A 17,066-nucleotide genomic window follows, 5' to 3' on the forward strand; every position below is an offset into this window, starting at 1 on the left:
GGGCGGGATCCGGTGTCGGCGGCAGCTGCCAGTGCGGCGGGCGCGGGCGCGGAGGAGCGGCCCGCGGGGCCGGCTATTAATAACGCGGCCGCGCAGCCCGGGGTCGCGCAGCCATGGCCAGCCCGGAGCCCCGGCACGGCGGGGACGGCGCCGCCCAGGCCGCGAGGTAGGACGTGCAGGGCCCGCGTCGCCGTCCTGTGGGGTGGGGACGCGGTCGAGCCCCCGCCAGCACCTCTCTCCCGGCGGGGGGTGGTGGGCCGGCCGGGGTGTGCCACTGGCGCCGGGAGGAGCCACGGGAGATGGGGGAGGCCCGGGATCCCCGCTGTGACTCCCGTCCGCTGTGACTCTTTATAGGGCGCCCCCCACCCCCAGTCCCGGGGCTGGGTGGGAATTAACCCTTTCAGACCGGTGTCATCAACCATCAAATGCCATTGGACCAGAGTGGCCAAGGACGCTCCTGGCTTCTTTTATGCCTCACCCCAAATGCAGCTGGAGGTGGAGGCCTCCAGTTGCTGAGTTCACCGTGCGAAAGAGACTTGGTGCAAGGCTGGGCGGCTGCCAGCCGGGAGTTAGGAGTCTGTTCTAGCAGCTTGCTTTCTCCTGTTTGGGGCCTGGGATGAAGGGTGGGGTGGGGAGGGTCCCCCGACCCAGACCAGTAGGGGGCCTTGGTTGCAGGAGCCATGCTCTGGAGTGGAGGCCCTCCCCCAGCCATCCACACTGTGGGCTTACCACCGGTTAGCGGAATAGGGTGGCTTGGGGATTTGGGGCCAGTAGGGAGGATTTCTGCCCCAGGTCAGACTATAGCCCTGAAGAGGTGGAGATGCAAATACACACACCCCATCCTCCTTCAGTGTCATACACAGCCCTAAGCTGAGCTTAGTTTTACACATACAGTCACCTGTACTGCCATATACACTTACAGGTACAGACACAGTCAGATACACACCAACTCATGCCTGCACCGGGTCACAGACACTCCTAGCCACTGCCCGGATGCAGAGTTGGGAGCTGCTGGAGTCCTCTAGGGCCAGGGACAGAGTGGCAGAGGCAGGCTGCTCAGAGTCCAAGGACGCCTGAGATCAGGGGCCCCAGCTGAGCTGGCCCCCCTGGCCCCTAGGCCTCCCATACTCTACATTTCCCCAGCTCCTTACAGAGAGGCAGTGGTATGAGGGCAGCATCCAAGAGAGGCCTGGCATCGTAGGAAATGACAGAGGCAACATCAATGTGTGGAGTAACAGCGCTGCCTGGGAATCAGGAGGACAGGGTTCTACTTCCAGCTTGGCCACTCGACCTTGGGCAAGTTTCCTCTTTGGATCCCAGTTGGCTTCTGCCTGCCTTCCTCCTACAAGCCCCACCCTAGGATCCACAGAGAATGAGAACTATACTTGTCCTTAGGAAACTGACTCTCAGGGGACACTGACACACTGCTATAATACAAAGCACTAAGTGCAAAGATGAGCTACACACAGAGTGCCTTGAGAATGCAATAATGGGTTTGTCTGCGAAACACTTCTCAGGAGAGATGAAGTTTGAACAGGGCTTGAAGGATGAGTAGAAATTTGGGAGTAGGCAAATAAGTATATTTTGTTTTTGCTTTTTTAAGATTTTATTTATTTATTTGAGAGAAAGAGAGCACGCACACAGGTAGGTCGAGGGGCAGAGAGAGAGGGAAAAACAGACTCTTCAGTGAGCAGGGAGCCTGATGCGGGGTTCCATCCAAGGATCCTGGGATCATGACCTGAACCGAAGGCAGCTGCCTAATTGACTGAGCCAGTCAGGACCCCATAGATAAATATATATAAAGATTTATTTACTTACTTACTTACTTATTCATGAGAGACACACAGAGAGAGGCAGACACAGGCAGAGGGAGAAGCAGCCTCCCCTGTAGGAAGCCTGATGCAGGACTTGATCCTAGAACCCTGGGATCACCACCTGAGCCAAAAGCAGACACTCAACCACTGAGCCACCCAGGCGCCCCATAGATAAGTATATTTTGAATGCTAAGCTCAGTTAGACCTGCTATAGCTGTTGTACCTGTTTCAGAACTCATGCCTATTCTGAGAACAGAGTGGGAGAAGGGAGCTCCGTCCAGCTTTGGAGCTGGATGCCATCTTCTCTGGGCTCCACCACTTACTTACAAGTCATGGAACTTTGACTGAGTTCTTTACTCAGTGCTTTGGTTTCCTCACCTACAAAATGGGGGTAAAAGATGAGCATCATATAAATGACTATTTGTGTAAAAGACTTGGAATAGTGCCTTGAACACAGTTATGTCATTCCAGGGAGCATGTGAGGGTTGTCTGCTGAGAAAGCAGGGGCTCTACTGAGGATCAGGATGGGTCTGGTTGGCGAAGCAGGTGCATCCTCCCTGACACTAGGAGCTCTAACCTTTCCAGGTAGTGTAGGATTGTTCTCTAATCAGATGTGGTACAATGAGCTGTATTTTCTCAGCTGGAACCTTTAGACAAAGTGGGCTAGGAGTAGGAGGTGTAAAAGTGTTAACGCATGTTCTGGATTGTCAAGCACTGGGTGGGTGGCAGGGTGTGAGATGAGGCTGAAAAGGTATGTTGGGACCACATCTTTAAGGGCTTTGAATCTATGCTAAGCAGTTGGCTGTCTGTGAGTGAAGTGGTGCAACACAGCTACGTTATAGCAAGCCATGGTGCTTAGAGAATAGACTGGCATGAGAAGGAAGAAAACCTGCTCAAAGGCTGCACACTTGTGCAGGTGTGCGGCAATGATTTGGAGGAGGGCCCTGGCAAGAGGATGAAGAGGGGGCGGAAACTGGAAACTTTCTGAGATAGGTCAGTTCTCAGCAACTTGGCTATGTGGGGGAGAGAAAGAGCTGCTTAAAGGTCATTTGCCTCAAGTGCCTGGATGGCTCAGTGGGTTGAGCGTCTGCCTTTGGCTCAAGTCATGATCTCGGGGTCCCTGGATCTGTCCTGCATTGGGCTCCCTCCTCAGTGGGGAATCTGTTTCTCCCTCTCCCTCTTCTCTTCCCCCTGCTCCTGCTGTCTCCTTCTCCCTCTTAATTAAATAAATAATTATTTAAAAAATATTTATTTATTTGAGAGAGAGAGACAGAGATAGTGACAGAGCACAAACAGGGAGGAGAAGGAGAAGCAGACTCCCTGCTGAGCTGGGAGCCTGATGTGGGGCTGGATCCCAGGACCCTGGAATCATGACCTGAGCCAAAGGCAGATGCTTAACTGACTGAGCCACCCAGGCGCCCCAATAAAAAAAAATCTTAAAAAAATAAAAAAAGATTATTTGCCTCATCAACCTGATGTATGGGGATGTACTTCTCTGAGCTGCAGAATACAGGTGTAGCAAGCCCAGGGAGGATGATTTGGGGGCAGTTGAGTTTGAAATGCCAGGTGACACCAGGTGAAGAGATCTAAACAACATCCTTACTGGTAGAGTGATGGGAATGAACCGGGTGACTGTTGAGGCTATATTCAAGTTTTAGGTTTCAGGGGGTTGCATGAGGCCAGTGATGTCCAGGGCCTGGTGAAGCCACACTTATAGTTTCCAGAGGGCCATCGTGAGACACAGAATGGAAAGCCAGGGATTCCTGGGGTGCTAAAGAGGAGGTCAGAATACACAGTGACTTAGAATAAAAATAATCCGAGGGCACCTGGTGGCTCAGTCAGTTAAGCGTCTGACTCTTGATTTTGGCTCAACTCATGATCTCAGGGTTGTGGGATCCAACCCCATGTCAGGTTCTGTACTCAGCATGGAGTCAGCTTGAGATTCTCTCTCTCTCCCTCTGCCTTTGCTCCTCCTACTGCTTATGCATGCTCCCTGTGTCTCTCTCTTTCAAAATAAATAAATAAAATTTAGAACAAAAATAATCTGTAGCGAGGACTTAGAACTAAGATATAGAGCTTAAAACCTGGACACAAGTAAATTCAAGACAGATAAATTCTTCGATACATGGGGCTTTTCATTTATACTTTATATCCAAAGTAAGTTTCTTGAAAACTCCACCCAAATTTAGACTGTTTTATAACTGGTGCCTGTGGAGTACCTGAGTTCCCTTGAGCAAATTAATCTCTTTTAACCTCAGTTTCTTGATCTGTGAAATGGGGATAATAAATATAACTACCTCATAAAATTGTTATGAGGATTAAATGAGTTGATCAACATTAATCATTCAGAGTAGAGCCTGGCACATATAAGACCTTTATAATTGTAATTTATTGTTATTATTTCCATGGTATTTTGTATTTTCAAAGAATTGCTCAGAGATCAAAGGTAGGTAAGATGCATTTGAAACAGGAACTGGTTAAACCAGCAGGCCACTGGCCTCTAGGTTAAGGAGTTTATCAGAATCACAGATTCTGAATTTAAGAGCCTTTGACAGGGGACACCTGGGTGGCTCAGTGGTTGAGTGTCTGCCTTCGACTCAGGTCATGATCCCGGGGTCCTTGGAGACCCCATCGGGTTCCCTGCATGGAGCCTGCTTCTCCCTCTGCCTGTGTCTCTGCCTCTCTCTGGGTGTCTCTCATGAATAAATAAGTAAAATCTTAAAAAAGAGAGAGAGAGAGAGAGAGAGAGAGAGACTGAGACTTGGACAGGCCAGAGGATGGGCCAATTCTAACAAGATGAATGAAGTTTTGTTTTATGTTTTGTTTTGGAGAAGGAGAGAGCGGGGGACAGGAAGGGACAGAGGGAGAGAGAGAGAGAATCTCAAGCCAACTCCACACCCAGCACAGAGCCCGATGTGGGGCACAGTCCCACAACTCTGAGATCATAACCTGAGCGGAAATCAAGATTCAGATGCCTCACCAACTGAGCCACCCAGGCACCCCAACAAGATGAATAGTTTTATAGAACAAGAGATGTGGTTTAAAAGCATTTGGTGCAACAAAGTCTTAAGGCTTTTAGTCATCTCAGCATTTGCAGACAATATGATAGAGCTGCCCTGAGTTGGCAATATTGACCTTCATCAATAAGAATATAGTGTCCAAAGATTCATTGCTCAGAACACACCTGGGTACCGCTTCCAGTACCCATCCCCAAGGAACAGTGGCAATCTGGAGCCTAGTCAGAAAGAGGTGACCCAAATGAGACTAGACACTGGCATGCATGGAATAATTGAAAGATGTTCGTTTTTTTCGGATGTCTAAAGAACTTTCATGAGCAAGTAGTTACATTTGTTTGATGCTAGGAAGAGGAATCAAGTCTAGGTAAAAATTGGAGACAAGGGGCACCTGGGTGGCACAGTCAAGCATCTGACGCTTGGTTTCAGCTCAGGTCGTGATCTCAGGGTCGTGAGATCAAGCTCCGAGTTGGGCTCTAGGCTCGGCTTGGTTGGAGGTCTCCTTGAGTTTCTCTCTCCTCCTCCTTCTGCTCCTCCCCCCATCCTCCCTCCCTCACTCTCTGAAATAAATAAATCTTTAAAAAAATTGCAGAGCAGATTTTACGTCAACACTAGAATTTTCTTATGACAGTGGAACAAATAGTGGTGGCTCAGGTGTGAGTTTCCTGGCCTCAAAGGTGTGTAAGCAGAGACTAGACAAAGATGTAATGTGGATGCTGTCAGGGGAACTGAGCAAAGGATGTACAGGGGTAGAGGGATGGAGTGGAGGGAGCAGACAAGTGCCGTCTGAAATGTGAGATCCAGGTGTGACCCTAATGGCTCGCAAACCATCCTGGGACCGTGGCTGTCCTCTCACTTTGAGACCTTTCTCTTGCAGGGAACCAAGAGCAGAAGCCAGTTCTCCTGTTGAAGAGGAGAGCTCTGAGTCCCTGCATGAGGTGGGGACTTTGGATCTAGATGCTACTCTGTCTTTGAAGGGGACTTTGAACTTAGATGACATTCTCTATCTGGGGGACACAGGTGACCTCGATGAGATACTCTATGTGGAAGAGTTGGAGAAGCCTGAGGAGACGCTGTACATTGAGGAGACCAGGCAGCCAGGTGAAGCCCTGGGCACGGATGAACCTGTGAACCCAGAGGAGATCCTGTATGTGGAAGAGCCCACGAAGCCAGAAAAGATCACAAGCCCAGAGCAGACCAGTGATGAGGGAGAGATGGTCACGAGCGAGGAGAAAGCTAGCCCTGAGGAAGGCCTCAGTGCCGGGCCTAGTCCCAGCACAGAGAGCCTGAGCATAGAGGACCTAGAGTTGCTAGAGGAGCGTTTCCAGCAATGCGTCCAAGCTGTGGCCCACCTGGAAGAGGAGAGGGATCAGCTCATCCACGAGCTCGTATTGCTCCGGGAACCGGCCCTCCAGGAGGTACAGCAAGTCCATCAGGACATCCTAGCTGCCTACAAACTGCATGCCCAGGCGGAGCTGGAGAGGGATGCACTAAGGGAGGAGATCCGGCTGGTCAAGCAGAAGCTGTTCAAGGTGACGAAGGAGTGTGTGGCCTACCAGTACCAGCTGGAGTGCCGCCGGCAGGACGTGGCCCAGTTTGCCGAGCTGCGGGAGGTGCTGACGACGCGGGCAGCTCAGCTCTCAGAGGAACTGGCCCAGCTCCGGGATGCCTATGAGAAGCAGAAGGAGCAGCTACGGCAACAGCTAGAAGCACCTCCGAGCCAGAGGGATGGGCACTTTCTTCAGGAGAGCAGACGGCTCTCTGCCCAGTTTGAGAACCTCATGGCCGAGAGCCGCCAGGGCCTGGAGGAAGAGTATGAGCCTCAGCTGCTGCGCCTCCTAGAGAGGAAAGAAGCTGCGGCCAAAGCGCTGCAGAAAACCCAGGCCGAAATCCAAGAGATGAAGGAAGCTCTGAGACCCCTGCAGGCAGAGGCCCGGCAGCTCCACCTGCAGAACAGGAACCTGGAGGACCAGATCACACTCGTGAGGCAAAAGCGAGATGAGGAGGTGCAGCAGTACAGGGTAGGCCCAATGGGCGTGGACAGGAGTGCAGCCTTTTAGCCTGGGGAAGGAAAAGGTGACCCGGCCTTCTGCGGGGGCCTCTCCTGTGTAGCAGGAACAGCTTATTACTTGGGGCGTCCACTCACTCCACTCTTCATTGCACTCAGTCAGGCCTGTGCCAGGGGCTGAAAAACGTCTGCACTCCTAGTGTACGCAGCCCTCCCAACACCATGGGTCATTGTATCCTCTCGTTGATCCTCCAAATCAAGTATTATCACTTTCATAGATGAGGAGAGTGAGCCGTGGAGTTTTGCACTCTGGTCTTACCAACCCTGAATATCTCAGTGCACTTTCCATGGTACAATTTTCCAATTCTACATGATTCCTGCTTGGGTACAGAGAGCCAGAGGGGCTGAGGCTAGGTGGGATGGTCCTTCTCTCCCTCTCTGCATATTCATCCTCAAATCCCACCTGTCTGATCTCTGCCTGAAGCTTCCCAGTTTTAAAACTGGGATGAGGGACACCTGGCTGGCTCTGTTCAGTAGAGTACACAACTCTTGATCTTGATCTAGAGATTGTGAGTTTGAGCCCCACACTGGGTGTAGAGACTTAAAAAAAAAAACAAAACAAAAGTGGGATGAAATCTATAAAGCTCTATTCATTTTCCTTTTTTTAAGAAAAAAATATATTTAAAGATTTTATTCATGAGAGACACAGAGAGAGAGAGAGAGAGAGAGAGAGAGGCATAGACACAAGCAGAGGGAGAAGCAGGCTCCATGAAGGGAGCCTGACATGGGACTCGATCTTGGGTCTCCAGTATCACACCTGGGGCCGAAGGCGGCACTAAACCACTGAGCCACCCGGGCTGCCCCAGAAAAAAATATTTTATTTGTTTGAGAGAGAGAGAGAGAGAGAACACATGAGCAGGGGGGAGAGGGAGAAACAGGCTCCACACTGAGCAGGGAACCCTACATAGGGCTCGATTCCAGGACCCCAGGGATCATGACCTGAGCCAGAGGCACTTAACTGACTGAGCCACCCAGGCACCCCTTTTTCCTTTTTTGTGCATTATCACCATTTCACTTATATTTGAGTTACTTCTGATTAAGTGTGAGCCAGTTCTAATCTCTTTATAAACAAAGTGGGATATAAATACTAAGTGAAAACAATATTTTGTCTCTCTCTCCCACAGACTGTGAGCTTTCAGAAGGGAGTATGGTTTACTTATTTCTGCCACTCCAGCTCGGAGTTAAATGCTGATGTAAGCAATGCTGACCACTGTGAGAGCCTTTTAGAGGAGTATTTTCATCTTTTGAAACACATAGTCCTTTGGACAAACTTAAAAAGCTTACACCCCTCCGCTTTTGATACATCCTTCAAGGAACAGACTTCTGTTGAAAATGGCTGCATTCACTTCACTCAAGATTATCAAGCTTTCTGGAGCTTGTATTATGAAAGCAATGGGGTTTTTTGGGCTTAATAATGAATGTACGTGGGTACTATCCTCAATCCTCTCTCCCACTGTGTTTTTATTGGTTCACAATCTAGTGAAAGAGCTCCCCTCCACCCCCAAATGAATACTATCCTCAATATCTTGTACTCAGACATTACATTAATAATTATAATGCAGGGGAGAAAATACCACATAATTTAAGAGAGGTGCAGGTAAGAATGCTATAGAAATTATTTTAGTTATCAGTTAAATTAGAGAACATTTCATGGAAGAACAGGTGTTATTTGAGCTGGGTATTGAAGTTTAGGTAAGATCTTGACCGGTGCTGTCCAAAAGAAATATGCACGCCACACGCGGAATTTTAAACTTCTTTGTAGCCACATTAAGAGTAAAAAGAGGGACACCTGGGTGGCTCAGCGGTTTAGCACCTGCCTTCGGCCCAGGGCGTGATCCCGGCATACCGGAATCGAGTCCCACATTGGGCTCCCTGCATGGAGCCTGCTTCTCCCTCTGCCTGTGTTTCTGCCTCTCTCTGTCTCTCATAAATAAATAAATAAAATCTTAAAAAAAAAAAAAAAAAAAAGAGTAAAAAGCAGGCAGCCTGGGTCGCTTGGCGGTTTGCTGCTGCCTTCAGCCCAGGACGTGATCCTGGAGACCCGGGATTGAGTACTGTGTCGGGCTCCCTGCATGGAAGCCTGCTTCTCCCTCTGCCTGTGTCTTTGTCTCTCTCTCTGTGTCTCTCTCATGAAAAAATAAAATCTAAAAAAAAAAAAAAAAAAAAAGGTAAAAAGAGGGGTGCCTGGCTGGCCCAGTCGGTTGCATCTACCTTCATTTGGCTCAGGTCGTGATCTTAGGCTCTTGGGATGGACCCCCTGCACCTGGCTCCCTGCTCAGCAGGGAGCCTGCTTCTCCCTCTTCCTCTACAGCTCCCCCTGTTTGTGCTCTAATAAATTAAAAAAAGAATCTTAAAAAAAAGTAAAAAGAAATAGGTGAAGGTAATGTATTTAACACAACATATGCAAAATATATAGTGACCTTGCTGCATGTGAGAGGTGAAAAACTGAAAGGTGATTTGAACTGTAAAGGTAGGTTGGGGCAGATTATATTGGACTCTGAAATCCAGGAGACTAGGGAATGTGGATTTCATTCAGTAGTCAGCTGTATCAGTAGAGGTATTTGATTCAAGGGAATAACATGATTGCCTCTCTTTTAGAAAAAGTAACTGGTGGCATTTTATAGAATGGGCTGGAGACCTAGAAGCTAGAGGACTAATCAGGAAGCTACAATAGGTAAGAGGAAGAAATGGTAGTGGGAATAGGAGGAAGGAGAGGGATGTGAAAACAAATGCAGGATAATTGTGGCCACTGAATGAAGGGGGCAGAGGTGAGAAGTCACAGAGGGTGCAGAGATCTCAGGCAAGGCTAACTGGGACAGTGGTGCCATCAACAGAGAATCCTCTGGGGGAGCTTTTTAATTTTTTCAAGATTTATTATTTATTTTTTAAGAGATGTTCTTTGTTTATTCATGATAGACACACACACAGAGAGAGAGAGAGAGAGAGGCAGAGACACAGGCAGAGGGAGGAGCAGGCTTCCTGCAGGGAGCCCAACAGGAGACTCCATCCTGGGACTCCAGGATCACACCCTGGGCGGAAGGCAGGTGCTTAAACCGCTGAGCCACCCAGGCTGCCTCTCTTTTTAGAGATTTAGCTCATTCATTTGAGAGAGAGTGCACGCAAGCAAGAGGAGGAGCAGTGGGAGAGGTTGACTCTCAGAAGCAGACTGTGGTGAGCGCCAAGCCCTATATGGGGCTCAATCCCACAATCTTGAGATCATGACCTGAGCCACTATCAAGAGTCAGACACCCAACCCAATCAACTGAGCCACCCAGGTGCCCCCTCTGGGGGAGTATTCTGACACAAAACTTGGTTGTAGAATTCCACCCTGCTCCTGTGTATTTTCATCACTGGATTTGTTTCAGATCTGATGATTGGTGCAGCTTTCCAAAGATCATTCTATTAAAAACACTCGATGAATGTCTCCTATTGCTATATATATCATAAAGTGAGAATCAAGGTCTAAGTGGGCAAATTCTTTTTTCTGAAATGGCTTCCCAATCTGCTTGCTAAAGGTCACTATGGCATCTACTTTTCAAGGGTACACTTCACTCTTGCAGTTGTATACTTTGTCTATCTGTTCATTCAACAGATACTTAGTGCCTACTTACCATGTGCCAGGCAGTGAGTTAGGTGCTGGCAGAAGAGATGAGAAATAGCAGGGGGAAGTAGTTCCTGCTCTCAAATACCTTATAGTCCAGAAAGGATACCAGATAAAATGAATACATTTCATAATATATAAGGCACTTGATTTTAAGATGCACTGTGACCTGAGATGTTAAAATGTGAAAGCCTTAGCATCAGTGAATTAATATTCTTAAAAAAAAAAATTTATTTACGCATGAGAGAGAGAGGCAGAGACACAGGCAGAGGGAGAAACAAGCTCCACGCAGGGAGCCTGATGTGGGACTCAATCCTGGGACTCCAGGATCATGCCCTGAGCCAAAGGCAGATGCTCAATCCCAGCATCCCAAGAATTAATATTCTTCAATGTGATAAGCACTGTAATACTTGTAGGAATAAGGCACAGTACCAGTGAAGTAGGTATAATTAGCCCTGCCTGGGGAAACACAGGGGAAATTTCATGATTAACAATAGCTAGCATGTATTTTTGGTTCTTTACATGTATTGATTCATTTAATCCCTACCCGTCATTAAGATAGGTACTGTGTGAAAAATAGAAAAGAGATGATACAGAGAAGTCATTTGTTCAAGGTTATATGGCTAGGAGGTGATGGAAGGAGGATTCTGACCCTGTGCAGTCTATCTCAAGTTCACATTCAATTTCCACAAGGTGTTTGAACTGAATCTTAAAGATTAAATTCATTGGGTAGACAAGAGAAAGGCATTCCAGGCAGAGGGGACAACTTACCCCAAAGCAGGAAAACAAAAAGACATTAAGGGAAGGGAGTTCCGTGTGGCTGAATCATAAGGAGCGTGAGCAGTAGACTATGTGGCTGGAAAGGTAGATTGGGACCAGACTTTAAAGGGTTTTATGTATTAAGTCAGTAGTTTAAAAAAAAAAAAAAAGTCTGGTTTTCAAACCAACCAACCAACCAACCAACCAACCAACCACCGGATTTCTCCAGAGCCACATACCCTTTTCCCCAAACAGAATTTTATATGGAATACCAATACATAAAACAGGTCAAACTGAGTAGCTACTTTCTAATTGTGGCAAAGGCACTTCAATATGGTCTCCTCTTGGTATTTCATGGAAAACCGTGAAGAGCCACTATCAGCTTTGCCCCTAAAGAGCTGATAGATATGACAGCAACAAAGCAGTTTTAGGGTATGAGCTCTAAGCCAGTGGCAAATCCTGACTACTTTTTTTTTTTTTTTTTTTTTTAAGTAATCTCTACACCCAACATGGGGCTTGAACTCACAACCTCGAGATCAAAAGCTGCTTGAGCAGCCCTTCAGATTCAGCCAGCTAGGCGCCCCTGGCTCTAACACTTCTAACTGGGAAGCTTTGGACAAATTACTTGACCAGTGACTCCACTCCCTTGCATGTAAAATGGGATTAGTAATAATACACATTATAGGGCTGTTGGAAGGTGAGTTAGGTAACATTTGTAAAGCACTTGCAATGGTGCCTGGCACATAGGTACATACTCTTAAAAGTAGCAGTGGGCAGGAGTTGAATGAATTGAAAGAGTCCAGGAAGACAACTTAAACCTCATGAGGGAGAGAGTGTAAGATATGTGAAGTAAAAGGGGTAGGATCTGGTGATTAGTGCAGAAGGTGGTATAAGGAATTGACCAAGAATGTTGTCCAAGTTTTTAAACTGAAATTGGTAGGTTGTTTATGCTAAACTATGGAATGTTTACTATCTACATATTTCACATCAAGGCATTATGCATAGGGTGCTGGGCAGGAACCTACAACCTGGGAGTGAGACATGAATAAAAAAGATAAATAGTAATGTAATATAGCAGATGCCTTCTCAGTGACAGACATGGAAGGAGTAAAGGCAGAGATCTGTGAATGTGTCAAGCTAGAGCAGTGCTGTCCAATAGAAGCATCATGCAAAACAGATGGCATTTAAAATTTTCTAGTAGCCACATTAAAATAACCAGGTGAAATATTTCACTTCATATATACAAATATTATTTCAATATGGAGTCAATATAAAAATGTGAGGTATTTTATTTTTTGGTGCCAAGTCTTAGAAATCTGCTGTGTATTTATACTTAGAAGTACATGTCAATCCAGACCAGCCATATTTCCAGTGCTTGATAGCCATGCGTTGCCAGTAGTGGCTTTTTTTTTTTTTTTAAGATATCATTTATTTAGGGATGCCTGGATGGCTCAGTGGTTGAGCGTCTGCCTTTGGCCCAGGACGTGATCCCAGAGTCTCAGGATTGAGTCTCACATCGGGCTTTCTGCATGGAGCCTGCTTCTCCCTCTGCCTATGTCTCCACTTCTGTGTCTCTCATGAATAAATAAAATCTTTAAAAAACAGAAATAACAAGTGACAAATCCCAAATGAAGGAAATGTCAGACTTTAAAATATCACAAGAGACTTCTTTTTATGACAAGATGCAAATCTTTTTAAAACCTAGGTGAACTGGAACGTTTCCAATATAAATATAACAAAAACAACAACAACAACAAAAAAAAAACTTACCCATTTTGGCCTAAACGGAAAAAGAAAATCCAAACTGAAAACGTACAATAGAAATATAAAAAGTATTTAAAGAGTGTTACTAAGGTTTAAAACAACCCAACAACAAAATCTTTTTTTTTAAGATTTTATTTATTCATGAGAGGCACAGAAAGGCAGAGGGAGAAACAGGCTCCCCGCAGTGAGCCTGATGCAGAACTCGATCCCAGGACTCCGGGATCAGGACCTGAGCCAAAGGCAGGTGCTCAACCACTGAGCCACCCAGGTGTCCCCTAGTAGTGGCTTCCATACCACACAGTGCAGTCTAGAGGAAAGTGTTCACATGAAAGAGTAACGGAGGTTGTAGTGAGAGGTAGGGGTCAAACTAGAGGGGGTCTGAATGCCAGACTCAAGAGGTGGAAAGCCTTTGAAAGACTGAGAAGATAAAGCAATTTTTAGAAAGTTAATCTAGTGGAGCTACACAATATTAGGACTGGAGATTGTCTTTAATGCAGGTCACTCTAGCAATATTTACTTCATTCTTTGTTCCTGTCAATTTATCACTGATGGTACAAACACCCTTCCCCTTGCTGGATTATCTAAGGAAGGCTTGGGAAATTAGGGCACAGACACATGCAGACGCTTCCCTTCAGAAGACAGGCTTAGATGGTAAGGCTGCATCTCTGTGTGGTGCCGAAATGTGGCTAAGGCACTAAAAAAAAGGCCTTTTGACAAGGTTGATGAAAGTTGAGATTCAGACAGAGTATCAAACACTGCAGACTGATGGGCCACAGGTATATCAAGGATGACTCAGAGAACAAATTATTTAGATCCTTCTAATAACAGCATGTACCCAAACTGGATTCCTGTCTTATTATTCTTCAAAATCTGAGGTGAAGTCATTACCCCTTTAAATAGGCCTTCCAACTTCAATCTTCCCTTCCTTCTCCTTCATGCTTCCTAAGGATCCACGCCAACTAGCAACTATGCCAGAACTGATTTGCAGACATCTTCCTTACCTCACTCCTCAGGCATTAATCCTAGGCAGAGACAGTTTACAGAATGTATCCTGTCTGGTTTTGGGAGAATGGGAAGCGGACAGTTATCTGAAGGTGCCTGAGGGCCTCCAGGGCATAGCTTCTTCATCTTCCAACTTAGCACTTTGGAATGCATTCAGTCTTTTAGTGTAATGAGTACAGGATATAGAAAATTAACAATTACGACAGCCAACATCCTAATAAAGCACCTATTTGCATAGGATGTTACAGTTAAGTACTAGGTAGAGCTATCTTGGACTTCAAGGAGGTTTAAATACAAAACTCATTATTTACTGTTTTTCCTGTTAACAACTGGACTTCTAGTTGAACTCTCCTAGAATTACAGTTAATAATGGCTTATAAAGAACTGTTTTTTTTTTTTTTAAGCAGGCTCCACACCCACCATGGGGCTCGGACTCAGAACCCTGAGATCAAGAATGGCATGTGCCACCCACTGAGCCAGTCAGGAGCCCGAAGACTTAGCTTCTTTTTTTATTTTATTTTAAATTTATTTTTTTTTAATTTTTACTTATTTATGATAGAGAGAGAGAGAGAGAGAGGCAGAGACATAGGCAGAGGGAGAAGCAGGCTCCATGCACCAGGGGCCCGACGTGGGATTCGATCCTGGGTCTCCAGGATCGCACCCTGGGCCAAAGGCAGGCGCTAAACCACGCGCCACCCAGGGATCCCTAGCTTCTTTTTTTAAAAAAATATTTATTGGGGCGCCCAGGTGACCCAGCGGTTAAGCGTCTGCCTTCGGCCCAGGGTGTGATCCTGGAGACCTGAGATCAAGTCCCACGTCGGGCTTCCTGCATGGAGCCTGCTTCTCTGTCTGCCTGTGTCTCTCTGCCTCTCTCCCTGTGTCTCTCATGAATAAATAAAATCTCAAAAAAAAAAAAATTAAAAAAAAAATTTATTCATGAGAGACAGAGAGAGAGAGAGGCAGACACAGAGGGAGAAACAGGCTCCATGCAGGGAGCCCGATGTGGGACTCGATCCCAGGTCCCCAGGATCAGGCCCTGGACTAAAGGTTGCGCTAAATCGCTGAGCCACCCGGGGTGCCCACTTAGTTTCTTTTACCTTAAATTGTTTAAGTTGCAGGATGATACAAAAACGGATTATCCTAACAGAAACAAACTTGTACAGAGCCAGAGGTCCAAAAAACTCAGCACACCAACTAAAAGACCAAAATCCTCCCCCACACTTAAAACTGCAAAACAAATTCAAGTCCCTCTGAGCATCCACCCACCCTTTGTAGGATTCTGTTAAACAGTAGTCATCCAAGGGAACAGACAAGACTTCTTTCAGGGAAGTCACCATTTGCAAAAGCAGGATCGCTTTGTTCAAACACCTCTTTGAACCTTTCTCAATCTCCATACCAGTGTGAAGATTAAACCATGTGTAAGAAAGAGCTTCATCAACTTTAACGGACAGTTTGTTTTTATTGTTCTGCTCATTAGAGATGTTCTTGGCCCTCTCACTGCAGGAACAGCTGGAGGAAATGGAAGAACGACAGAGGCAGTTAAGGAGCAGTGTGCAACTCCAGCAGCAGAAGAACAAAGAGATGGAGCAACTGAGGATCAGCCTTGCTGAAGAGCTCTCCACTTATAAGTCAGTTTTTGCTGCTCCTCAGATCTTAACTGACACTGGCTGAGGGGATGGTGGGAAGGGTAGATGTTGCTCAGGGGAAATTCCATTTAACAGGGAAAAGTGAAAAAATGACTTGGAAATGATTCTCAACTTGTGCTCATCCATGACAGATGGAAAATGGTTCTTTTTTAAAAGGGCTATGCTACCCAAGAGCCTGGGACAGGCTGACGTTCTCACTTCTCAGGCAGGTGGAATGGAGACCCAATCTCAAGGTGATCCTTGAGGGTTCAAGAGTGGTGTTTGCATTGTTGCTGCTCCTAACTTAATACTAATGCCTTTAGGAATAACACACGCCTCCACATTTTGCCAGGTTTAAGCATTTGGGGGTCACTTGGAATGTTTCAGTTTCTAGCAGGACCCAAATAAGCTCTAGCTATCACCAGGAATTCTGTAATGGGATGACACACCTGGCCTCTGTACATTCCTTTTCCTTGGCCTATCCTACCCCATCTGCTATTCATAAACGGTTTCCTTAGAATAGCAGAGAAGGCAGTTATGCTACCTAATTCAGACTATGACAAAGAGGCCAAAAGGCTAAATTAATCTAAGTCATAAAAAGGCTCAAGTGGGTGTTGTTTATAGCCTGAGGGACAGGCTATATTATTGGTCAATATATGAAACAATACATCTATCCATTAATTTCTTTGTATACTAATGTTCTTATATTCTTATAAAGTCCTAGATTCTCTTGGATAAAGAAACTAAGGATAAAAAAAGGTCTGGGTCTAAAAAAAAAAAAAGGTCTGGGTCAAGTTGCATTACTAGACAGACAGATGCCCATAAATTTTATTCTTAGTTTCATTAACCTTGTGTCTTGGATACAAACTCACAAATAACACTTATATTTTTCCTAACTTACTAGCATTTTCTTTAACTGTGTTTTATCCAGGCATGACTGATTTGTTTTGTGGGGAGCTTAGAGAACCTTTTAATTGAGGAAAATGGTATGTTAAACCCCTTTGTGTGGATCAGAGGAAAAGTCCAATAGGGAAAGGGCAACAACTCATCTTAAGAAAGCAAACTACAGAATCCTAGTTATTATTAATACCCATGTAAAAAAAAAAAAAAAAAAAAAAGAAAAAAGAAAAGAAAAAAGGAAAAAAAAATACCCATGTAAGATTATCCCGGGCAGAGAAAACCTCTAGTTAGTCCCTCCCATCACCACCACATAGTTTACCATTCATTGTTTTGCAGATAGGAGGCACTCCAATAGGCATTTGGTGAGGGGAAATGCATCCCTTATTATATGTAAACCACACTCCAACAATCTCTCCCCAACTGAGCCAGCACTAATCAAACTTCAGAAGTTCGCTGTGATAGGGACACCTGGGTGGCACAGTGGTTGAGCGGCTGCCTTCAGCTCAGGGTGTCTACTTT

The 17,066-nt window shown here is 46.0% G+C and overlaps 1 protein-coding gene across 6 annotated transcripts in view; it reads left to right on the forward strand.

The window, feature by feature from the left end:
• Nucleotides 1–17,066, forward strand: part of SYNC (syncoilin, intermediate filament protein) — an 18,683-nt gene continuing 1,617 nt past the window's right edge. The window contains exons 1-5 of one of the 6 annotated variants that reach the window (XM_077898623.1): nt 1–166; nt 5,706–6,849; nt 8,021–8,089; nt 15,526–15,650; nt 15,825–15,901. In XM_077898623.1, coding sequence (XP_077754749.1) covers nt 114–166; nt 5,706–6,849; nt 8,021–8,089; nt 15,526–15,650; nt 15,825–15,901 — 1,468 coding nt within the window. In that variant the 5' untranslated portion in view covers nt 1–113. Of the gene's footprint in view, nt 167–5,705; nt 6,850–8,020; nt 8,090–15,525; nt 15,651–15,824; nt 15,902–16,578; nt 16,634–17,066 lie in introns of all 6 variants that reach the window. The other 5 variants (XM_077898627.1, XM_077898624.1, XM_077898625.1 and 2 more) reach the window with 5 other exon arrangements.

This window comes from Canis aureus, chromosome 5 (genome assembly GCF_053574225.1).
Source record: "Canis aureus isolate CA01 chromosome 5, VMU_Caureus_v.1.0, whole genome shotgun sequence".
NCBI classification, from domain to species: domain Eukaryota; kingdom Metazoa; phylum Chordata; class Mammalia; order Carnivora; family Canidae; genus Canis; species Canis aureus.